This window comes from Zootoca vivipara, chromosome 9 (genome assembly GCF_965207765.1).
Source record: "Zootoca vivipara chromosome 9, rZooViv2.hap1.1, whole genome shotgun sequence".
Lineage (NCBI taxonomy): Eukaryota > Metazoa > Chordata > Lepidosauria > Squamata > Lacertidae > Zootoca > Zootoca vivipara.
Genome location: NC_142592.1, coordinates 53,799,549 through 53,816,178, shown reverse-complemented (window position 1 = coordinate 53,816,178; position 16,630 = coordinate 53,799,549). Strand labels below are relative to the sequence as shown.

The 16,630-nt window shown below is 43.4% G+C and overlaps 2 protein-coding genes across 3 annotated transcripts in view; both read right to left on the bottom strand.

The window, feature by feature from the left end:
- DDX11 (DEAD/H-box helicase 11) overlaps nucleotides 1–5,913 on the bottom strand; it is a 56,901-nt gene extending 50,988 nt beyond the window's left edge. The window contains exon 1 of the mRNA XM_088652324.1: nucleotides 5,793–5,913. The gene's annotated coding sequence lies outside the window, so the exon portion shown is untranslated. The remainder of the gene's footprint in view (nucleotides 1–5,792) is intronic.
- Nucleotides 4,871–16,630, bottom strand: part of TMTC1 (transmembrane O-mannosyltransferase targeting cadherins 1) — a 145,887-nt gene continuing 134,127 nt past the window's right edge. For both annotated transcript variants that reach the window (XM_060279968.2, XM_035126789.3), the window contains 6 exons: nucleotides 11,681–11,816; nucleotides 10,692–10,836; nucleotides 9,171–9,308; nucleotides 8,099–8,221; nucleotides 7,326–7,403; nucleotides 4,871–6,449 (listed from right to left, as the gene is read on the bottom strand). In XM_060279968.2, coding sequence (XP_060135951.1) covers nucleotides 6,315–6,449; nucleotides 7,326–7,403; nucleotides 8,099–8,221; nucleotides 9,171–9,308; nucleotides 10,692–10,836; nucleotides 11,681–11,816 — 755 coding nt within the window. In that variant the 3' untranslated portion in view covers nucleotides 4,871–6,314. The remainder of the gene's footprint in view (nucleotides 6,450–7,325; nucleotides 7,404–8,098; nucleotides 8,222–9,170; nucleotides 9,309–10,691; nucleotides 10,837–11,680; nucleotides 11,817–16,630) is intronic.

Here is a 16,630-nt window from a genome sequence, read left to right as displayed (position 1 = left end):
CATCTGTCTGTACAGGTCTGCTTTGAAAACAGTACTTAAGCAATACAAGAAGAAAACTGCCAAGCAACATTATTATTATCTGTAATGCAAAAAAGGTGTCCAAAATGCATGCTGTGCATGACAGTAGCAGGAAAGGAGCCAGAGTATTTATAGCTGCATTACATCGGTGAGCTATTGGGGGGAGGGGAGAGCTGCCTTATATCTATAAGAACAAGATCAATTTTATTACCAATTAACCTGCTCCATTGCTTCAGCAGAACTGGAAGAGAAATCCATTGTATTGCAATTAGACAAATATGAATCCTTATTTAAAAGTGGGCCTTTCACCAAGACACTCTTGATTCACCTAGCAAAGGAGCCCAAATCAGACCATCAATGGAACCATTCCTGTGATTAAAAAGTTAACACACGTGATTCTCTTGTGTATATAGAGTTTGGTAAAACTGCAGTCACGGCACTGGGAGACAATAGACAATTAAATGAATTGCTGCATTAGTCGGCATGATGTTTTAAGCCTATAAAGTGTTATTGCAGGAGAGGTGCAGCAGAACAAGAAGCATAATCCTGAAGAGTGTTCATCTCTTTTCTCCAGAAATAAAACAACTTGTCTGATCCCAGTTGCATTTCCAAAACATGTCAACAGCATTTACTATTCTATATATTACATTTATATCCCACCTTTCCTCCAAGGAGCTCGAGGTGGTATACATAGTTCTCCTCCCGATTTTATCCTCCTGATTTTATTCTAACAATAACCCTGAGAGGTAGGTTAAACTGGGAGTGAGTGGCTGGCCCATGCCATAATTGTGGCTGGGTAGTAGATGCAAAAGAAAGTTTATTCTGGGTTGGGGGGCATGGAAAAAGACAGCACCCGCTTCTGCTTATTGACTGCAAAATCTTAACATATTGAGGAATGTACATGGCTTGAAAGTGGCTTGCTTTGTTTTAGGAGGGGGTGGTTTTAACCCCTGGGAAAAGCAGCTGTGAGCAAGCTGGATTAAAAGTAATTTTCACCCTCAGACTTGCAAGCCAAAACATGTAAAAGTGAAGACAGAAAGGCTGATAGGAAAAGATTGTGACATGGATGCCTTTTAGTCAAGACTAACTCATATGATGGCTCTGATGGGCATCCTTGGGTTGTATTCAATTGTTACTCTAGAGTAGATCCACTGAAATTAATGGGGCTAAGTTAGTAACAACCATGATTTCAACGCATCTACCTCTGAGTAAAAGTTCATTGACTACAATCCTTTATTTTAATACTATTTCAGGTCTAATGTACAGAGGGACCGCCATCTTTTCTGTAACCACAATGGATTTTGGATGGTTTCTGATTACATGTACAAATTTGCCCAAAACTAAAGCCTTCCCTTCACATCAGCCCTCTCTGCCTCCTTTTGAGATTCAGGGTGATATTAAACTAAATAATTGTGTGAGTTGAATGATTCCACTTACGGAACTTTCCTTCCTCTCCTTCTCTGTGCACACCCTGTGCCATTCCCCAAATCTGCTCTGGAGGGTTGGGGTAACCCCCAGAGCATACTTGGGGGAGGGTACCAGGGGAAGGAGAAAGTAGCATTACACAAGCAGAAGATGTTCCACTTGCACGATTATGTAACCGAATACAACCCTCAGTCCCCAGTGTCAACCCCTGGCAAAGGTAACTGGATGAATTAACATGTGGTAACCATACTAAGACAGGAAAGCTTTGCTTAACCATTATCATTATACCATCAAAACAAAAACAAAAAAAACTTGTATTATCTCAGATCAAGGAGACGGATTTTCAAGAAGCCATTCCTTAAAAAAAAAACATGTTTTCCTTAAGTTACAAAAATAAACGCAATGTGTACATTCTGGATCTATGCAGGCAGTACGTAGAATGATAAATAATGATACTTATATTCAGTGCTTTTTTTCTTAAAAAAATATTTAGGGGTACTCTCATTTTGACTCAAGAAAATCACCATTTTATAGTTCAAATTGGGGAAAATAAATACAGTAAATGGACAAAAATACAAAGATTCACAAAATGTTTAGGGGTATGCGTACCCCTGCATACCCCCAGAAAAAAGCACTGCTCATATTGTTTTACAAATCTAATGTCTTCTTGTCTTTCAGTCCTCAGATATGTTACAATTAGGTTTCTAAGTATTATCAAGAAGTATTGGCTTACAGGGAAAGCTGTGTAGGCAGCAATCCCATACTCACTCACCCGGGTCTGCACAGTGAGACTAACGACGGAGTAGAAATGTATAGGATTGCACTGCAGGGTATGGATGCTTGAAAATGGAATATTATACATTTGTGGCACTGTAGGTCTCCAAAGACTATGGTCCAGATCCAGCTGCAGTGAGCAAATCATAAGTTAGGCACAACTTGTTCCGCTGTTTTCAGCAGGCTGTAGTCACACTTTATGCCAAAATCACAAGTACATTTTAATTATCACTGGGGAAACAGATTTAAATTTTCACTCCGGATTTCTTTCTCTCTCAAGCTAATGCAAATCTTACCTTTCACAAGTTATGCTCTGCTGGTTTTTAAATGTCACCGCAACCCTTCCCTGACTAGCTAGTCCAGTTGCAAATCTATGCAGATTGCCCTGCAACTAGACTGGGATATTATCATACACATATTCTTGTCATTTTTCATACCATATTTTCTACCTCCCATTCTCCAGTGAAACTGTAAAGTTGCCTTGTCAGTTTTTCTTTCCTTCTCCCTTATTAAAGTAATTAGTGTGTGCTGCATGTACATATATGCTTTCCTAAAGGGAAAACAGAAACTTCCCCTCTCTTCAGCAGTAGCCTGGAGGCAGGGGAAAGGGCCGGCATTAGAGAAAAATAAGCCTGAAATTATGTCAGTTTCACTGGAAAGCAGAGAGGGCAGGGACAGTGAAGAAAATATGCATTCATGAGATTGATAAGCATTCCCCACCCCCCACCCCAGTATCAATTTCTCCGTAGAACACAGATGGGGGTAGTGCAATAAATATTTATGGATGAAACTGACAACTTTGGTGCAGGGAGGAGAGATGAGAATGTGAAAAAACGTATCCCAACCGTGTTTAATTCTAGAGAGAGAGAGAGAGAGAGAGAGAGAGAGAGAAAGGTAGGCGGAGGATTAAAAATGCATGTCAACTAGAATGCACCAGTTCAGAGGTGATACAAAAAAAACCCAAGAAGGTTGAAAGGTGATTGTAAATCCATATTTCTCCATGGCTGTCAATCAATTTAAATGACTGATTTAAAAACTGTATTCCTGTCTCCCCCATGCATAGCAGCGATGGGAGTAAAGTTCATGCGGATGCATGTGAAATCTGTCCAACACAAGTTGGATCAGAGCCTAGGTGCACAATCTACCAATGAGTTGTTTATTTCAATGGGGTTTGTTCAACAGAACTTCATGCTGGATTGTATTGTGTTTCCCACAATAGTTTTACTGGGAATATCTATAATCATTGGGCTTTGCCAAGAACAACAACATTTAAAGGCATGCTAAAAGAAATGCAGGTGATAAAATGGACCTTAGACATAAGTTAACCAACTTCAGCTGCCTTGAGGCCAAAAATTGACTGCTGGAAAACTATTCCTACCCCCCAAACCCTTCTAGATTTTTGCCCCACCCTGAAAGCTCAGGGTTGTACAAAGAATTTAAGCAAGCAAAGGGACATTTACCAGTAAACCTTTAAACCTAATTCTGCATCTCTTGATGCTCCATCTTATCTACTATTTTCAGCATTCTTAACTTGTGAAGTGGCTTACTGCATTTGCCGTTACAACAACCACATCTACATAAGTAAGCACTATACACATTTTACAGATGGGGAATGGGAGCTAACACACAATGACTTGGCCAAGTCCATAGCAGAAGTGGGACCTGAACCCAGGCTTCCAAGCTCTCAACCCACTGGGGCACACTATCTAACTATTAAGGCCACTCAGAGTAAAGACATTTTTTTCAATAAAGATATTGAGATCCACTTCCTTTGCCACTCTAGAATGCCTTGAGGCATTTAACAATTTCTGCCAAAGTTTCCCAAGCTGCCCTTTTGCAGACAACAGTGATTGAGTACAGACAACCAGCAGCCACCAAATAGTGCATATGGGTGATGATCATTTGCCATTTTCCAGATTCCTCGTTAATTGCCAAACAAGGGGCGCAGAGAGTAGTTACATGCATATTGCAATTAAATTATTAATTGGCAAACAGTCATCAGGATTTGTTTGATAGAAACCGTAAAACAAAACAGATGCAATCCTCATTGAGGCCAATGTCTAGCAAGAGGTAGGAACAAGTTGGACTACAGCGCTTTGTGTTTTAGTAAAGCATTTGCTGCCTATTTCCTAGCTGCAGACTTGTTCTTGCTGACAGAGGGCCTCTTCACTTAACATCATGAACCCCGTCAATTCACACGACGTCTGAGCTCTTTATCGAGCATGTGGGATCCTTGCTTTAGTAGGATTTAACTTCATTCAATCAATGGAGCAAACAAGGATTGAGAAGAAAAGAATCTTTAGAGCTCTGAAGCATCTGAAATATGCTCTGAAGAGGGGGTCACCAATGTGGTGCCCTTCAGATGCTGTTGGACTACAAATCCTGTCATCTCCGATCAATGGCCATACTGGGTGGGCCCGACGGGAGTTGCAGTCCAGCAAAATCTGGAGAACACCATGTCAGTCACCCTTTATAGGCTAGAAATATTAACAACTATTCACATACATTCCCCCTCTGTGGTTGCTACCTTCTCTGGCTTCATAAAAATAAGAGCAACATCCACAAGTTTAGCTACATTCCCAGTAGTGAAAGATATCACTTATGCTTCAGAGAAAAGTTAACGCTCAAAAATAAACACCAAATCCCTGTGAGCTTCCTTCTTCTCTACCATATTTATCTTTTATCGCATTTTTTATTCAGTGGGAGAAAGGGAATCTCCATATGGAGGTGGGCAGAATAGGCCTCAAAATCCCTTTCTTCATTCACTCCCCTGTGCCTCGTGCACAAATCAAGTCCAAAGCTTCGTAGCCATTGGAAAATGATCCCATCACCTCTGTCTTCAGCTGAGATCCAAAGAGCCACTGGCATGTGCTTAGTGGCCCTTCCAAGGCCTTCCTTCCTTCCTCCTTTGGAGGAAGTTCAGTTCATTGGCTTTGCACACAGACAGTCCCAGGTTCAACCCTCACCATCTTCAGATAGGACTGGGAATGTCCCCTGTCTGAAACCATGGAGAGCTGTTGCCAGTCAGTGTAGACAATACTGGTCCGACTCAGTGTAAGGCAGCTTCCCATATACTCCCAACAACCTGTTGTGCCACTACCGTACAAGCTGTCCTGAAAACTCAGGAGAGCTCCTGAGGTCAGCTGCTGAGGCAAAACAAGGGTCTATGATTGGAAAAAAGAAACCCAGTGTGCACGGGTTCAAGAGCAACTACGGACCCTAATATCATTGATATGGGAATAAGCCATATGGTGGGGGTTTTTTCAGAGCTGTTTCTCTCTGTTCCCCCATCTGACACTTTCGTTCTCTACAAAAACAGCAACCACCCTGTTATTCGGATCAAAGAAAAGCAGAGCTACTAAACTTCTAACACCGTGTGAGACCTTCAGTACAAACTGCAATGAAAAAGACTTTTCATATGAGTGACTTCTTCTTCTGAAACTGCCCTCATGAACGAAATATTCAGCTGAGAGCTAATTGCACCCACTTCCTCTTTGGGTGATGGACAATTACATTCTGGGAAATGCAACCAAAATCCCTATTGGGGCCTAGAAGGGGGGCTGCTATTTCTTTACCTCTTTGGCTGCTGCCCACTATCTTCTTGGCCAATCAGGTGCCTGGCTTTGGTAGGCCTCTATGGTAAAATCTTCCTTATATCAAGACTGAATGGTGGGGGCTGCCTCCTCTGTTCCTTGCTGAATCAGGCCACTGTTTCACTTCTCATAATCATCCCAGTGCTTGATGATGATGATGATGATGATGATGATGATTTTTAACAAGTGAGAGACGTGGGTGTTATATAAGCATTTCCTACTGTCAGCACTAATGGAAAGTAGCATGAGGCAAACCCAAATATAATTCTGGATTACGATGAGCTTTTTGCCCATCCTTCGGCTCATCCAGAGAGAAGCAGCAGGACTCCCCATAGCTTTCTGGTGACTCCAGCATGATTCCCATGTGCACCCTTCTTAGTCTGGGTCACCACTGCCTCCCCCCTAGGTCCTTTCAGTTCACTTCTGTCTTGTTTGGGCTTCGGGGCTTCCACAGTTTCCGCTCATCTCCAGGAGGCCTTGCACTCCACTGACTGTCCCCCATTTTTATCCCCTCTCTTGAACTTCCTGCAGGCGTTTCTCCAAGCGATCCAGTTTAGCCAGATTCTCTTTCAGAAGCTTGCTGTTTGGAACCAGCTGCAGAGCTTTCTTATAATAGCCACGTGCCGTGATGTAGTTGCCCTGCAGAAGGAAAGGGGGAAGGAGGAAATCATAGCACCCGTTGCAAAGCTCCTGTTGCTGAAATGCCATTCCTAACAGCCCTGTCCTAGTCTCACACGCTAAGGCCAGGACACCAAACTTTGTCCCTGGTTCAGATCAACAAAGTAGGAACTACGCAGATCTCAGGCGGGTGTCGGGCAGAGGAAACTGCACTATAGAAAGCCAGTGTAATTTACGCTGGGGTAAATTATGCAAGTGTAATTTCCCCCAATTCCAAACTCCTTTCAGGAGCAGGGCTACTGCCAACTAAGCCAGCCTGAGCCTGGCTGATGGAATACAAGCCTTTAAAATAATTCAACTTAACACATTTTTGCCAGGTTAACTTCTGTTGAGTTTCTAGGTCCTGTCACCAAACTGAAAGAGTTTGGAATAGGGGTAAGTCCAAACCACTGCTGGATTGCCCCCCTCCACACCACATCCTTTTTGCAGGGGCTTTACTCAACCCCTTCTGAGCCTTACAGCATCTAAGTACAACTAAGTTTTTATTTTGGTATGAGCTTTTGTGTGCATGCACACTTCTTCAGATACAAGTGTATCTGAAGAAGTGTGCATGCACACGAAAGCTCATACCAAAATAAAAACTTAGTTGGTCTTTAAGGTGCTACTGAAGGAATTTTTTTATTTTGCTTCGACTCAGACCAACACGGCTACTTACCTGTAACTAGCATCTAAGTACAGTCTGAATAGAATATTCTTTAATATATGCCAAAATGAGTGATTTGATGGACCTCTGACTCCTTTCTTAACCCTGCCTAGTTATCTCTGGATCACTTTCTGCCCATCTTTCTTCCTCAGCAAAGGACCACGTCCATCGGCAAAGCTTGCGAATCTTCTTACCTTGATATGCTCAATCCCCCCCATGTTCATCCAGGCTTGTGCTTGTTCCGGGTTGAAGTCTACAGCAACTTTATAGCTCTAAATTAAAATGAAAAACAAAACAAAGCCCGAATGTTGGAGCAATCCTGCCTGCAGTGTGGAAATCTTAACAGAGGCCAGTAAAGGGACGTCACTAACATGCCTTTCTGAAATCTCCTCAGAGCTACAAGTGATTTCAAAAACTGCTTCGCAGTCTTATGTGCTTACAATAGGACGGTACCATTTTGTTAAGGCTCTGAAAAGCTATTTCTTGGGAGAGCAGATGGGGGAGTCAGGGGCACAGATTGCAAACTAGGACCTCGGGAGGTTATAATGCTTGCAGTGAATTGGAGGAGAGCATTATGAATCATAGAGATTTCGGAAAGGAGTGTTAGCAACATTCCTCCAGAAGACTGGGTAATAAAACACGTGCTTGATCATAGGAACGAGGACATACAGTGCTGAATCTTAAACAGACCAGATTTACAGGATGTCTGCCTGCATCTCTGGCTTCATCCCTTTGCCATATAAATCGAGCAGCAGTTTCAGGGCACCGAACTGGGGGAGCAAGGATACAGGGTTCCTAAAGTGCCTTCTTCATGGGGCACCCCATTTGCCTCATCATCCACAGCTGTGGGGGGGCTCACTTGAATGTATACCAAACAATCTGAAGAGCAGTGTGCTACATTAAATTAAACAGGTGGCTGGTGAGTTAAGACAGCCATGTGGTTTTTAATTATTATTATTATATTTACCTCAAAAGCTTTGTCCAGGTGATTTTGTTCTCTTAGCTGGTTTCCTTTAGTGAAAAAGAGTTCTGATATGACTTTGGGGTCCTTTGGTTTCAGCTGTAGAGCTTTGTCTATGGCTTCAAGCGCCTGAACAAACACACAAACAATGATAAATATGGGTCATTTGAGCAGAACTCCTGTAATATTTTGATATTTACTCTTAAGTGCTGATTCACACATGTTTTTAGGTGTACACATAAACACATGTAATGTGTGAATGAGATCCATGTGTATCAAACAGGTATTCTCATCAGAGAACCAGAAATGGCTGTGGTTTTCTGACAAGTGTCCAGCCAGTCACAAACTTGGTTTTGCTCCTCCATAATGTGTGGAACAGACCAAAAGTTAGAGGTGAACATGGGTGAAAATGCTTTTGCAGTCTTCATAATATTTTGTCAGTAATCTGTACCTTGATGTTCCTGTCCTCTTTTAACACCGAGGAAAACATCCCTACTTCATATTGAAAGCACCAATATTTTTGTTATTGGACGTACAACCCTTCCCTTTGCTGCAGTACTGATCAGGCAATTTGTGTAGCTAATTTTTGCCATTTTTTTCTGGCAAGAAAAGTAACATTTCACCAGCAATTGTATCCTCAGTACCACTTGCTGAAGGAAGTTGAAAAATGGAGTCTCTCCTCTACTTCTCCAGAAAAGTATCTTCTGAGAATCAGGGGACCCTACTGGTGAGACTGGCTGTGTCTTGGGAGGTTGATGGGAGAGGGTGGAACTAGGCAGAGAATCTAGGCAAAGTTGAGGAGGGTCTCCAGAACATCTGGAGAGGCTTCTTGAGATTGCTGAAGGAAGGAGGTGATGGGAAAAATCTCAATCCAGCAGCTTTCTTCTGCAAACGGTTCTTAGACCCAAGCTGAGATTCAGCGACGATACATGCACATAGCCACATGATGTCTGGGTTGGCTTAAAGGGTTATCGCTATGCATCATTTTAGGACTAACTCCAGCTGATGGGTGGACAAAGGTGGATCTCCTAACCATGTGCTTTGATTGGAAGATTTCCCACCAGAGCAGCATTCCTACCTTGTTGTAGTTCTCTTGCTTGCTGTAGATGGCTGACAAAAGGCGGTAGCACTCCAGGCATTCTGCCTCCTCGGTCACAATATGATTGGTCATTTGTTCCGCTTCCTTGGTTTGCCCCATCATTGCTAAAACTTGAGCCTACAAAAAAAAAAAACCAAAACAAACAAACCCTAAAAGGTGTACTGATTGGAGAACCTCATATTTACAAGCATTCGGTGTCATCACAGGAGTTTATAGAATGACTTTCCAATTCTATCAGAACGCCTCACATACCGATGGCAATTAATCAAAGGCATCTTCCAAAAAGATACCTATGACATGATCTGTCTCCAATTTTCTCTTTTACTGAAGAAGAACAGGATATTTTAATGCCACCATCACCACAGAGGTGTCTGTGGAGGGGATATATTTATTGAAAATGTCCAGCCAACCTGATTGGTAGTTGGGTTCCTACTGAGGATATTTGGTGAGCCAACGTGACAGTGATGTGGGGATTGAGGAGTGGAGTGATCATTTTGTGATATTATGGCAGCAGACAAAGCTGCATTGCAACTTTTGAATAAACGTTTACCGGTACTTTAATTTTTTTTAAAAAATCTTTTTTAAAAAAGGGGGATGACTTTCCAGTGAGTGAGCATTGCAACACTGGAACCTCACTGGGTGAGATGTTACCATGGAGAAAGCCACACATCTCAACTCAGGGGGTGGGCACTAGAGCTGGATGATAATAATCTGAACCACTGGCTGGTTTATACAGGAGCAGGCCATTTTTCAAATGCTCTGGTCTTAGCCTTTCAAAGGCTAATACCAGCACTTTGAATTGAGCCCAGAAGCAAAATGGCAGCCAGTCAAGTTCTCTAAGTACCAGCATTACAGTTGTCTAACTAGGTGCTGCCAGGGCATTGATAATTGTAGTCAGATCACTTCTTTGGGAAACTTGGGACTCATATACTACTTCCCTGTTCCTCTTCCAGCATGGCTGCAGGGAAGAAATCAGAAGCTTGCATTTTTGTTAGAATGACCACAGTTTAATACTACATCCAAACCATAAGCTGTGGTTAATTTTAACTATGGTTTGTTGAAACAAGCCAACTTCTTAAGCTATAGTTTGAAGTTGCCTTGTTTCAACAAACCATACTGACTATTAGCCACAGTCTGTGGGGTTTGAACGACACAGCAAGCTGTGCTTAACTGAAAACAGAAGCAGGAGTCTCCAAACTCTTCTTCATAGCCATGCTGGAAGAAAAGTGGGAGTGTGCAAACCCAAGGCTTGGGGATGGCTCATTCTCATAATGCAAAACCATGGTTTAGCGGCACATCTAAACAGTCCACTTCCTCTCCCAGACCTAACTGCAAGCAGAAGCAACTGCAAAGCTGAAATCCACTGACCTTCACAGAGTCAGGAGTAGAGGAACTGCTCCTTTCATGGAAGGAAAGTTGCCCTTGCTATGGTTCCAATGGTTAGTATGATATAACTCCCTCTCCTCTGCCACACACACACACACACACACACACACTTACCAGAGCCAGCCGAGTCTCCTTGTTGGATGGTTGAAGTGCTGCAGCTTCCCTGTACACCTTTAAGGCATCTTCATATCTCCCTGTGTTATAATACAGAGCTCCAAGAGGAGACAAGATTTCAGCCTTCCGTGCTACTTTCAGTGCCCTAAATGTTGGCAACCAAAAGGAGGGGGGCGGTGGAAACAAGGAAGCAAATAGCATGGATTGAAATGTGCCTGCTGTTAGGCTCCAAAACAAATACATGAGCAGTTATATAGGATGCTGCCTTATACGGAGTCAGACAATTGTTTCTCCTAGCTCAGTATTGTCTATACCATTGGGATTGAGATTGAGACCTTCTGCATACAAGGCAGATGTTCTTCTACTGAGCTAAAGCCCTTCCCTAAGGTTCACAACAAGGCGTTCTGCAGTCGGCGGCAGGGAGGATATTTCATCCAGTCTTCCCCCTGCCCCTCCTTCTATCGTCATGATCACTGCTCCCCTCACCTATTGATGCCTTCCTTGTGGCTTTACTTCCATGGCAACAACTACATTATTCTGCATTTCAGGAAATAACCCAAATTACTACAGTTGCAATAAATGACAGGAGCCAAGTGCATTATGAAGTTATCGCTTACATCATTTGTTCAGAAAATTGGCGTTTACATTTTCCTTTGTAAATACAGTGGTACCACTGGTTACGAACTTAATTTGTTCCGGAGGTCCGTTCTTAACCTGAAACCGTTCTTAATCTGAGGTACCACTTTAGCTAATAGGGCCTCCCACTGCTGCCACCGTGTGATTTCTGTTCTCATCCTGAAGCAAAGTTCTTAACCCAAGGTACTACTTCCGGGTTAGAGGAGTCTGTAACCCAAAGTGTTTGTAATCTGAGGTGTTTGTAACCCGAGGTACCACTGTATCTGGGATTTCTTAGAATTAGACGCCTTGAGCCCCAAGAAAGGAATTTGACACTATAAAGTGACACACACACACATCCTGCCTTGCCTTACCGTTTGTACCAAGTTTCAGCATCTTTGTTCTGCCCCAAGGAGCGATACAACCTGCCGAGGTTCACCATGGCCACATGATGACTGGGGCTAAGCTGAATGGCCTTCTGGTAGTGGGAAACTGCAGTCTCTGGAGATCCTAGGAAATAAAGAGGGTTTGGTTATGGCTTCTCTTTACATATCCTGCAAAACTATTATGGGTTCTGTTCGTGCTCATGCATTTGGGAATGCATATGAACCACACCTTCAAGAAGAGTCTGAAAAACTGTGTTCTTCAATCCTAGGTCACCTGAATCTCTTGTATTATTTGTATAACATTTTAAACCCACCTTTCCTCCAAGGCAACCAGGATGCCACACATAGCCTTCAACACATAGTAAGGGAATATGAGACACTGGGCAGGGAGCTGAAGAGCTGCGTAGGGAACAGAGAGAAATGCTATTGGGTGACAGAGAAAAGGCGGAACTATTCAACACCTTGCCGACAAAGGACTGTATAGTTAAAGCTATGGTTTTCCCAGTAGTGATGTATGAAAGTGAGATCTGGACCATAAAGAAGACTGATCGCCAAAGAATTGATGCTTTTGAATTATAGTGCTGGAGGAGACTCTTGAGAGTCCCATGGACTGCAAGAAGATCAAACCTATCCATTCTGAAGGAAATCAGCCCCGAGTGCTCACTGGAAGGACAGATCCTGAAGCTGAGGCTCCAATACTTTGGCCACATCATGAGAAGAGAAGACTCCCTGGAAAAGACCCTGACGTTGGGAAAGAATGAGGGCACAAGGAGAAGGAGACAACAGAGGACGAGATGGTTGGACAGTGTTCTCGAAGCTACGAACATGAGTCTGACCAAACTGTGGGAGGCAGTGGAAGACAGGAGTGCCTGGCGTGCTCTGGTCCATGGGGTCACGAAGAGTCGGACACGACTAAACAACAACAACAACACTCAACACCTACTTTGTCTCTGTCTTCACCCAAAAGGAAAGTGATGCCCAACTTGGTGATAATAGAATAAATGATGTAAGGAGGGAGCTGAAGCCCAAGATAGGAAAAGAGGTAGTAAGGGAACACCTAGCTACTTTAAATGAATTCAAATCTCCAGGGCCTGATGAGCTGCATCCAAGGGTACTAAAGGAGCTTGTGGGTGTAATTTCACAGCCTTTGTCTATTATCTTTGAGAATTCTTGGAGAACAGGTAAGGTCCCTACAGACTGGAGGTGGGCAAATGTTGTCCCCATCTTCAAAAAGATGAAAAGGAAAGACCCAGGTAACGACTGACTGGTGAGCTTGACATTGATACCAGGGAAGGTCCTAGAACAGATAATTCAACAGTTGGTCTGTGAACGTTTAGAAAAGGATGCTGTGATTACTAAGATCCAGCATGGGTTTCTCAAAAATAAGTCACGCCAGACCAATCTGATTTCTTTTTTTGATGGAATTACAAACCTGATGGACCAGGGAAATGCTGTGGACATAGTGTATCTTGATTTCAGTAAGGTGTTTGACAAAGTCCCCCATGATATTCTCAGGAGGAAGCTGGTAAAATGTGGGTTGAACAAGTTAACTGTTAGGTGGATTTGTAGCTGGTTGACTGACCAAACCCAAAGAGTACTCATATACAAAGATTCTCCAAATACACACAAACATATTTATCCTCACAACAACTATGTGAGAGAGGTTAGGCGGAGAGATGCTGATTAGTCCAAGGTTACCCAGTTCAACTTAAGAACCTTCAGATAAGTCTGCTGGAGAAGGCCAATAGCCCATCTAGCCCATCCAGCCCAGCATCCCGTTCTCATAGTGGCCAACCAGATGCCTATGGGAAACCAGCCAACAGAACATGAGCACAAGAGCCCTCTCCCTTCCTGTGGTTTCCAGCAACTAGTATTTGGAAGCATTGCTGCCTCCAACTGTGTAGGCTAGCCTTCATGGCTAGTAGCCCTCTCCTCCATGAAAAGAGAAGACCTGTCATCAAAGAGTGGGGATTTGAACCTGAGACTTAAGTGTAGCATCCCTAATCACTACACCATACAGGACAGCCTAACTTGACCCCACAGGGCTGATGTGAAAACAAATGCATTGTTCATGGAAGTTAGTGGGGTGGAGATTACTTGTTCAAGGTAACCACCTGCACTTGGCAGAAGTGGTCTTCGTTTATGATGTAAATAAAAGTATAACGTGCTCCTCTAATGATGCTAAAAGCAGCTTGCAAGAAAACCTTTTTAAAAAAGACACTAACATTAAATAAGGGGGGGGGGGAACAGCACAGTTACAGGTATTTTATTCCTTCTATCTAATAGACTGGTTTGGTCTAAAGTGTCCTTTAGTGGCAAAACCTAAGACTGTATTTATGCATCGCCACAGGATGGAGCTGCTTGACTGAATTTTCATGGACAGACGTGACAGATGAAATTTTGGAGAAATCCATTACAGCAGAGAAGAAGAGAGCAAGAGAGCGCTCAAGCTGTGTGTAAACTGATTAAGTAGTATCATTCATCAGTGTCTCATGCTTAAAAAAAGTCAACAACCCACAACCGATGTGTTGATGTTAATTTCATCCTGCAGAAAAGTGACAGATTGCTAGCCTTGGGAAGCAAACAGCTATTTAAGATAAATTTTGTACATGAATCCACTGGCTGTCACATGGAAACATCTTCCACAGCAGTATGCATACATAATCTGCATGTGAAATGCAAATAAATATGTCAAGGTTAAAAATAACCAATGTTTAAGATTTTTTTTTAAAAAAAGTGGGGGGAGCGGAACCTCGTTAACTTCACTTTATTTGAAACTTTCAGTCATGCCCTCAAGGCCAATGCATATTTACAGTAAATCAAGACCCTTCAGCTGTTTTATTCGCCGCAAACTCACATCTCTCACAGCAATAGAATCACAGAATTGCAAAGTTGGAAGGGACCCCGAAGGATAATCTAATCCAGTGTTTCCCAAACTTGAGTCTCCAGCGGTTGTTGGACCACAACTCCCATCATACCTGACTGCTGGTCCTGCTAGCTAGGGATGATGGGAGTTGTAGTCCAACAACAGCTGGAAACTCAAGTTTGGGAAACACTGATCTAGTCCAACACTCTGCAACACAGGAATATGCAGCTGTCCCATATGGGGATCAAATCTGCAACCTTGGCGTTATCAGAACTACGCTCTAACCAAGTGAACTATCCAGGCCAATCGAGACGACTGTAATGAACTCTACCTTGGGCACCTTTATGGGTACCTTCAATGCTAGTCCTGTACAGAGCAGACCCACTGAAATTAATTAACTTAAGCTAGTCATGTTCAATAACATCAGTGGGTCTACTCTGAGTACGGATAGCACTGAATACCACTCTGAAGCTGCAATGGTTACAGAACGAAGTGTGGTGCCTCTTGGCAAGAGTGCTAGGAAGAAATGTCATCTGTGCCTCTTGTACCTGTGTTAGTGTTCTATACCTTTCAGGATATGAACTGTGGTTCTGGTTTTGATTATAAACCTCTAAATGTATTGGCCCAGAGGTTTTTTATCCTTTTTGAGTCCACGGCTCCCTTGACCAACTACATTTTTTCTGTGGCACCCCTGTGGGGGAGCCCAATTATGTCACCCTTTGCCTACAGTAGTGATGTATGGAAGTGAGAGCTGGACCATAAAGAAGGCTGATCGCCAAAGAATTTATGCTTTTGAATTATGGTGCTGGAGGAGACTCTTGAGAGTCCCATGGACTGCAAGAAGATCAAACCTATAAATTCTGAAGGAAATCAGCCCCGAGTGCTCACTGGAAGGACAGATCCTGAAGCTGAGGCTCCAATACTTTGGCCACCTCATGAGAAGAGAAGACTCCCTGGAAAAGACCCTGATGCTGGGAAAGATTGAGGGCACAAGGAGAAGGGGACAACAGAGAATGAGATGGTTGGACAGTGTTCTCGAAGCTACAAACATGAGTCTGACCAAACTGCGGGAGGCAGTGGAAAACAGGAGTGCCTGGCATGCTCTGGTCCATGGGGTCACGAAGAGTCGGACACGATTAAATGACTAAACAACAACAACTTGCCTACAGAGCCACCAGCCCCTCACCCCTTTTCAAGCACTCTCCCTTGTGGTGTGCTCCCTCAGCCTCCTCTCTTATCCCCTCTCCTTGGGAGTTCTCTGGGAAGCTGCTGCTGCCACCCCTGGTCTCTGAGCTGCCCCCTCCTCAAAGAGAGGTGTTTCTTCACATTGCCCCACAGGGGCCTGGGAAGCACTGCCTGGTCAGCCCCAGAGGCACCATTCGCCTGGGAAGCTTGTAGCCAGGGCTGCTTCAGCTATCAGTTGTGTAAGCCTTTGGGAGACAGAGACACGAGAGGGAATCAGAGGAGGGAGGGAAGGAAAGAGGGACAGAGGCCAGTGTCGCCCACGGCACCCCTGACTATCATTCGAGGCACCCTAGGGTGCCATGGCACACTGGTTGAAAACCACTGTCTTTGCAAGCCATTTATTCATTGTGCTTATATTCCACCTTTATCTCAAAGGAGCTCAAAGTGGAGTACATGGTTATTCCCCCCCCCTCATTTAATCACAACAACAACAACCCTGCAAGGTAGGGTTAGGCTGTTTGTTCCGATCCTACATTAAAGAGTGGGCTTACCTGGGGGAAAGCTAAGGGGCAAACAAAAACAAACAAAAGCACTTGGACACTGACCAGGAAATGCCTAGAAATGCAGAGCAAAGGTGAGTGTGTTCTCATCAAGAGTATCTCTTATAAAAATCCATCTGACTACTGAATCCATGTAAGGAGAGGAATGTACAAAAGAATTACCTGTACAAAAGAATTACCAAGTGTTTGGAGTTCAAGGAGCAAGTTAAACCTGAGCAGCGTCTATAAGCAAATTAAAATGTTTCTGGCTGAACCACAGTTAAGCTAGTTAAAGCTTCATATTATTGTAAAGCATTTTATCCCAAGGCCTTAACTTGAGGTTTGGGA